The sequence below is a fragment of the Dermacentor silvarum genome, chromosome 3, assembly GCF_013339745.2.
Source record: "Dermacentor silvarum isolate Dsil-2018 chromosome 3, BIME_Dsil_1.4, whole genome shotgun sequence".
In the NCBI taxonomy this organism is placed as follows: domain Eukaryota; kingdom Metazoa; phylum Arthropoda; class Arachnida; order Ixodida; family Ixodidae; genus Dermacentor; species Dermacentor silvarum.
Genome location: NC_051156.1, coordinates 186,264,523 through 186,272,858, shown reverse-complemented (window position 1 = coordinate 186,272,858; position 8,336 = coordinate 186,264,523). Strand labels below are relative to the sequence as shown.

At 49.5% G+C, this 8,336-nt stretch overlaps 1 protein-coding gene across 1 annotated transcript in view; it reads right to left on the bottom strand.

Annotated features, from left to right (window-relative positions):
- Positions 1-1,062: 1,062 nt before the first annotated feature.
- The window catches only part of LOC119444147 (diamine acetyltransferase 1), a 478,089-nt gene continuing 470,815 nt past the window's right edge, over positions 1,063-8,336 (bottom strand). Inside the window, exon 2 of the mRNA XM_037708609.2 lies at positions 1,063-2,045. Coding sequence (XP_037564537.1) covers positions 1,325-1,861 — 537 coding nt within the window. The 5' untranslated portion in view covers positions 1,862-2,045 and the 3' untranslated portion in view covers positions 1,063-1,324. The remainder of the gene's footprint in view (positions 2,046-8,336) is intronic.

Genomic DNA, 8,336 nt, shown 5'->3' with positions numbered 1-8,336 from the left:
TTACATGCGAATGCGACGCGCTAGAAATGTGATGCGATGCGCAATTGTCACATTCATGCAAGCGTGGCTCATGATCACATGCATGAGCGACCATTGGTACATCGTCAGCGTATACGACGCAGCACGTGCGTGATCACAACTGAAATCACGTAAAATGCAAGCACGAATTATCGAACCGATCGGCGACAAGTTATAACCTTTCGGCCACTTCTATTTCCCGTTTTCTTCATTATTTTCTTTATTTCAATTGCAACCACAGCTAAGTGCCCATATGCGTTCCTTGGCTTCACTATATATATTTAGGTGACTTCATATAAACATGTATATAGGCTGATCAAAATTAAGCTCTACAGATTTCTTAAAATTAGGTGCTGAGAGGTGCGTGAAATCCACTTCTGTACATACGTTATGTGGCCAAGGAGACACAAAGTCAAATGATAGTTGTCACCACCAGCCACCTAATTTGAATAAAATTCAAGCTTCTTGGTGACTGCTGTGAGCGGGCATGTTCATGTTGGAAATTTAGAGGTCGGACACATTTACATTTGGTAGAATCCTTCTAGCGTGCCCGTGTTCCGACCTATCCGCCTGCAGATATTTCATCAAGCATGCAAAACCCTCGCGCGAAGCTTCTCCCCGATGCGACGCGGCTGTTGAGTCACATCGTGGCCGCATAAATTATGTTTAAATTTTGATTTTTATCTTAATTGTTTAGAAGTCTGCAAAGCTTAATTTTGATAACCCCGTATATACCTCAGCGTCGCAAAGCCACGATCTGCAGACGACGCAGTGCAAGACTCCGGATAATTTTTTCTTGAACGTCGTGCTTGTATTATGTTTTAGCTTACGAGTTTTCGTCTACTTTTGCTAGACATACAGATCGTAAGTCAAAATTCTGCATCCTAGAGTTGTAGAAATTAGCTTTCTCCCTGAAGTACAACAAATTTCATTCAAATCGGTCCAGCAGTATAGTCTAAAAAAAAAAGAAGCGTTTTCGCGTTTTGCATATTTATCTGAATACGCAAACCAGGTTTGGCCTCGCGCTAACGTTTTTTTTTTTTTTTTTTTCCCGTTCATAAGTAACAACGTAGGCACCCAAAGATAAGTAAGTGCACGAGAACATTTCTATTTCGGCCAGTAGGAATGCAACTGTCGTGACCATAATCGAACCCGGAACTTTGCTCACAGAAATTTCTGCAAGGGCCACTGGGCCAACGTGGCGCTTAGTGAGCTATATATAAAGTGGGAGTCTCGGGAGCACACTTTAAAGCAGCTACGAAAGATGGTTCGCCAAGAAACACCTGCAGCAACACGAATCGCACTTTCAGCGCGAACCATCCCGAGCGCTTAGAAAAGAACCGCAGGGACTAGCGGAGAACCTGAGGTGCTGGTAACCTCGCGAGCGCGTGATGTTGGTGGCGCCCCGCTTGGCGTAGAACTCCAGCGACGGCGCGTTCCAGTCGAGCACCTCGAAGTTGAGCACCTCGCACGAGCGCCGGAGACCGTGCTCCGCCACAGAGCGCCACAGCGCCAGGCCGACGCCCCGACCTCGGTGCACGGGCTGCACGTACAGGTCCTCCATGTACGCCACGCGCTCGAGAGTCAGCGGGTCGAAAACGAAGAAGTAGAGAACGAAGCCGATCACGTGCTCGCCGTCACACTCGCCGTCGCCCGCCGCCGTCGTGGCTACGTTGGCAGAAGCCCAGCGCAGTTCGTTGTCGTCCGAGTAGAGGTGCTCTTCGAGGTCGGTGGCGGTCGACCTGACTTGATCCAGCATCCGCTCGTAGTCGGCCAACTCGCGGATCAGGCCCAGTATGGCGGCGCAGTCCTCGCGTACGGCGGGTCTGACCTTGAACGACATTTCACCGACGTCCGCTTTCTCGCGTTTCCGGCTGAGGAAAACGCGCGATTCGTGCGATGGAGCCAGCGACGAGCGAGCCTTCTTTGTTGGATGCCGTCTGCAGCAACGTCGGTATGCAGCCTCCGTATGCCGTTCCCGGTGTCGCCTGGCATGGCGACACAAAAAAGCAGACAGCCAGAGCCGTCTGTCGAGCTTCGTGGAAAGTTTTGACGAAAATGGCGACGGCTATAAAGAATATCCTCTAGGACATGTTCGAGGGACTCTGTCTCGTAGTCGCAGTTTCTGTTCGGCTGTTCGCGGAAAAGAGAAAGTTAATCTCTAGAGAGAACAAGGGGAAGCGAGCGAAGCCGTCGAGGCGAATCTATCAAGCGATTGCGATATAGATAATGGTAGAGTCGAGATACGCCGCATGGGTAGCTGGAGATGTGCCAGAGCGAGCCGCCTTATCGCGCAGCGTTCAGATAAAAAACCCGGGCGACGACTTGAGCTCCGTGGACCACGGTGAATAAGATCGGTAAGGTTTCTTCCAAGGCTATCGCCTGAAATTAATGAGATTGTGAGGTTTCCGATGGGAATTGGAATAACTTAATATTTACACATATAAAGAATAAGTCACAGGCAGAGTATCGAACTAGAGCTGAACCGAAAAAAAGCGCATTATTTTTTACCACACCAGAACGTGAATTACGATCTTTTTTTCACTGAGGAACGAAACCTAAAATTATTCTTTTTTTTAATTTTCGGAGAACTCATATCATGATGACTGTCGACATTAATGCGATTAGCAATCAAGCAATGCAGCCATATAGCGAGCAATAATGTAATGATGGAGAGGCATCTTGATGACGTTACTCTTCCAACTTTATTCACTTGCCGATTCCTTCTCCATCGCTTCGGTACCGTCGCATTAGGCAGATAGTGTGTAGGATAGAGAACGGTGCATCTAGAAGTAGGACACTTATTAGAAAGTTCTCAAGTCATTGAGTACGCTGACGGGCATGGTTAAGTAACCCACCTGTCTTTGATGTGGGTACGTAGTCGGTGAACACTGGGCCTCTTCGATTATCCGACTCTGACAGTCCCGGACTGTCCGAAAGACTGCATACACAACGCTCATTGGCTGAAAGCACCGACTCGGGCAGTCCGGGACTGCCAGGAACGGATAATCGAAGAGGCCCACTGGTTCCACTCCAAGCACCTGCTTCGTGAACACTGTGTACCTGGCGTTTTAAGGATGTCCTAAGTCTCAGTGAATTGCCCTGCGGTAATTATCAGCATGGCCTTATCTTTGTGATTTTAACAGCGGAGCTGTTTAAGCCGGCCGTAATGTGTGCCGCCTGCCACTGCGTTGCCTAGCAACCACCTCGCGGAGCGTCGCGCGCTATGCTCGGCAGGGAGAAAGAGAAAATGAGAGCGAGAGAGAGAAGCAAATTGTGGCAGCACCAACGAGGCAAAGCGCAGAGGTGCTGCCGACGCTATCCGCGCTTCTACGTTTCCCCGCATTAGTGCCGAACGCTCGCGGTGTCCATGACTGCAACAGGCGCCTCTGGTGGCGCTCTGCCGAGCTCCCACCAGCTGCGCGCTACTGCGCATGCGCCATGACGTCATCCCGGCGTGTCATCTGCTGCGCGCCGCCCGTGCACTTTGCATAGCCTTCGCCCCACTTGCCCTACGTGAGCTTGGACTGCAAGTGCTTCGCGAGGCGTTCCCCGATGCCACGGACCACGAGCAAATGCTTATACACTTATACACTTCGTATAACTCAGCATCACTTGGCATTACTTCGCATAACTTAGCATCTCTTCGTTTAGCCAGGACCAGCTATGAACCGATCAGCTCAGCTGCGTCTTAAGCCTTGCGCCACTAGTGCAAGCTACCCCGAAATGTTTTGGATTTAGAGATGGTTTTTACGCCCGACCACGTATACAGGCAGTATGCACCGCGCCCTCAAAAAAAAAAAAAAAAAAAAATAAAGAAAAAAGAAAAACCCGCTGCCCTTCAATTCGACACCCTCTAAGCTTATGAAACGAGGAGTCGCAAAAGTATGCATGGAAGCAACGATTTCGATATTTTACCCGGAGCTCGATAGAAAGGACCTTCTGCAGCCAAGTTTAATGTCTCAGAGCCGCTGACCTTTAGCAAATCTTGCTTGCAAGCGTAGGGGAGTCGCTTCTCGTTGAATTGCGAAAAGAACGTGCACCGGAATGAACCTCTGGCGACCGACGTAGCAAAGAGTTGCCGAGATACCTTAAGTTCATGAAGTGTCTCACTGCCTAGCAAGAATCGTAGGAAAAGGCGACGTGAGGCTAATTTGCTCGGCACGTAACAAGCTTTGGTTCGTTGTGTGGGCGCGTAAAAATGAAAAGGATGCATAAATCCCCGTGAAACGAAACAAGCAATGAAAGTACGTATAGAACTATTGCACAAGTGAAGTTGTCTATCGCATGCCACTATCGTGCAGTAGAGGCTACACCGGCCAAACAGGCCGACGTATAAAGGACCGGCTGCGTCAACACGTTAACTTGATGCGCGGTCTGTTGGAAGTCACCTGTACACTCGGTGGACTTCTCAAGTTGCAAATGCACCCACATTGCTACGCTTTTGTGTCGATTACCGACACTTCAACAAAATCACGCGCAAGGATGTCTATCCCTTGCCGCGTATTTATGACGCTTTGGACTTTATGCCGCCATGGGTTCCTTCTGCGTCATCCTCTTCGACCACCTCGCCCGGCACAGTTCCACAGCGTCCTTTCCAGCTGTCTCTCGCGTGAGCTTGCGAGTGCAGCTCGTCTCTCGGCGATGACGGAAGCCGTGACCTGCAGCAGGAACTGGCTGGGCTTCGGTTCGCTCGATCATCCGGGGCGGAGACCCGCGGCTCTCGCTCGGCCACAGTTCTTTCGCCACGGCGCTAAGCCTGTCTCTCCGAAGCGGCATCCGGCAAAGCAAGGTTCTCGATCGCGTCTTGCACGAAAGGCGGCGGTATTGTCCTCGTCTCTTTCCTCTTGAAGCACGCATAATCTTGAGGACCGATGACCAGGACGCCGTTACGTTAAGCTGGCTGGAAACGAGATTGGTCTCGCACGAGTTGGGTGGCCATTCTAACGTGGCGTTCCGAAGCCTCGGGCCTGTTGTTGCTGCCTATCACGTCTGTGGCTCCTACCCACGATGGGGGACAGGCCAAGAAATGGGTGGATTATTATAAATTAATATGGAACGTAAATTTCCGAATATCTATGGAATTAGTGCTCAATAGGCGTAGAATTATCTGTTATAATAAAATCAGGAAAGTCATAGTGAATGAGTAATAATTAATTTAAGAGTACAAAAAAAAAACGAAAATATAGAATTTAGCAGGGCATTCGGTTGGATTCTGTAAGTGCCTGAATGCATGGTCGTTACGCGCGCTTTGTCCTCTTTTGCAGGCCATCTTCGTGTACTGTATAGTGCAGAAAGTGGAGTCAAATGCAAGAGACGTGTGGTTTGCCGCAAAGGGGCTGACAAATGTTCCACCTCTTCGGTGAATAATGGTGTTAAACATTTTGCACACGTCGTTCCTAACTGCATGAAATGTGCGAAAATAGGCAAACGTCAGGACCAGAGTATTCCGCACCGCTAACGTGAGGTATACCGGAAACGTAGAGTTTACACTATTTGTAGTCGCTACGGCCTTGGCAGTGTAAAATGGTGTCAGGTAATGTTTAAGGACAGCTCTAATGGGTTTTGGCTCCAAACCTGCGCGTTCTGAAGTTAGTAAGTTCGCTGCGCTCTGTAACCGGGGACCGAGTTTGGGAAGTCGTTAGCGCACAAGACCGGTTCCCGATTGGCTGAATAGTGTCCGTTTCGCATTAAAATCGTGCGGATGACGGCACGCAGCTGTCTACAAACGTTTGGGTGACAGCGGGACTCTATTGCGTAGCGCCTGGAGACTACTTTTTCGAGAGCTTGGCTGCTGATTTCGCAGAAACTCTCGGACGTCGGCTTTTCTTCGTCGCTGTAAAGCGACGAATGCCGAGTGAATGCAGAGCGAATGCCGCACTCTTTGGCAACGGTGAGAACACATCGGCAAAGACAAAAAATGACATCCTGCGCTGCGTATAAACAAGCCCGCACAACGTAGCGAAGGCTGTAGACCTCGCTTGTTTCCTGAGTGACTTAATAACACCCTCTATTTTTAGTGCGATTAGCATTTAGGACACTTCCCGTACTTTCCGGGTACTTCTCGCTTACCTGGGTGACTGGGTAGTCTGTGCCGTGCTGAGGCTGTGTGGATCAGAGAGCAAACGGTGATAGCCGATATCCTAGTTGACATTAAGCGGAAGAAGTGGAGCTGGGCAGGCCATGTAATGCGTAGGATTGATAACCGGTGGACCAGAATGGATACCAAGAGAAGTTACAGAATGGATACCAAGAGAAGGGAAGCGCAGTCGAGGTCGGCAGAAAACCAGATGGGGTGATGAAGTTACGAAATTTGCAGGTACAAATTGGGAATCAGCTAGCGCAAGACAGGGGTAATTGGAGATCACCGGGAGAGGCCTGCGTCCTGCAGTGGACATAGATATAGACTGATGATGATGATATCTAAGTACACGAGTCTTAATTTTTTTTTTGCATTTTGGCCCATCATAATACGGCCACCGTGGTTGGGATCGAACCCGCGACCTCCAGCCTATCAGCGGTATACCATAGCCACTTCACTACCATGGCTTGAGCGCGACAAGTCGCAGTGTCCAGGTGACTATATAAAAATATTTAATTATGAACTTTTCAATCATTGCCTTTATTGGATATGTCACATATGTTGCAATTGCTAAAATGCAGCCGACCGCAGTGAAGTCTTGTTTGCGTAGCAGAAATGTAAAAAAAAAAGAAATGCTAGCTCCCCCAATCGATAGTAGATGTAAGCATGAAATGGCTACCGGCAAAGCAGATTGATTGGAGGTGATACTAGCAACAATCTTTAAATTGGTATAGTGCATGTTCACAGGGGCACACCTCACCCCACCTCACCCCACCCCACCCCACCCCAGCATACGCACCACACCACAGCACGCAAGCATTCGCGGCGCGCCGTACGCTGCCGGCCTGGCAGCGCCCGGCCGGCAGCGCCGTCTCGAAGGAGTCGGCCCAAAAAATTTGGAGGACGCTTAAGCTTCGCCCTTGCTAGTGGAAGGCGATATCATTCAAAGATCCCTGAATGCTTGTCGGGCTTCCCGGAAACGGCAGCTTTCTTTTTTCTCCACCTTCGCTTTTACGTTGCCGCAAGGACCCTACGCTGCCGAGGAGGCGAGCGTCATCTGAATGGTGTTTTTGCAAGTAACCTACTCGGGCGCGCCGCTGTTGGTATGGTAGTTAATGCTGAAAAAGGGCTTTGTGTGTGAGTGTCCTCGTAAAAGAATTATGTTTTCTCGTACATTCAAATTACAATCCGACGCTGTCATGTCTTTTAGGCTGTAGTTAAGTCGTACTCTATTACTTTTCTGACGGACTTTGATAAATTCAATTTTGTTCACCAACGCCTTGCGCCACGCGGAGGGCCTGTGCGGTCGGGGTGGTTCGGGACGATTTTCGCAGCCACCGACACTGGCGCGCCCACGCCGACAACGACGCCGATGCCGGATTTTCTGCGACACGGGACCCTTAACGCTGTCGCGTTAAACAAGGGCCGCGAAAGTACAGACGACTGGCGTTGGAAAGAACGCAGGCAACCCTGTCTCAGCGACAAAAGATGACAATCAAGTGTATGGTGCCATGTATCTGCCTTTTGAACGTCGCTATTGGAAAAGACAAATAAAACTTCAGCGTACTAGAAGTTACAGCTTCAGTGATATTGTGAACAAACATTAGGAAGGACTCGGAAGCAATATTTTTTGTAACTTCATGGGGCCGTAACTAGCATATGTAATGCGGTCCTGTACAAAGGGTTGGGGGCAAGAGGCCGCATTTTCTAAATATTTGACTGGTTGCCCGGATCTTCTCGCAACGATGCCATGATAACGGCTCTGGCTTTTGGCTCAAGGTCACTTGAAGGTCGCCGACAACGGGAGCTAAAAGCATTTCATGTTAAAAAAGAATATTCGAGAAAAAAGTCGATTCGGCACCTCGAGCTGCGCTTTTGTGGCACGCAAGTACGAAGAAAATAATATTGGTGTACGTACGGGCACGATCGTATTCGTTTCCGATTCGGATTGCGCTCGATCAGGAGCAAGTGCTGCTGTATGCGCCCTTTCCATGGCGACTGTGCTCGATCCATGCCCAGTCAAGCGCGATTCGCGCATCGCGATCGAGTTTCTTCGTTGAGATAGAAGGCTGACGTCTGCACTACGATATAAATTGCATATTAGACAAATTCTTTGGACTTATCCTGGTGCCGCAGTTGTAACCCCACTCTATCCAGATTGTTTGCCCGTGTATAGCAGCGATCATCGTAGATCGCGACAAAAATATCCAATCTTGACCGGGCTCAGTCGCGGTCG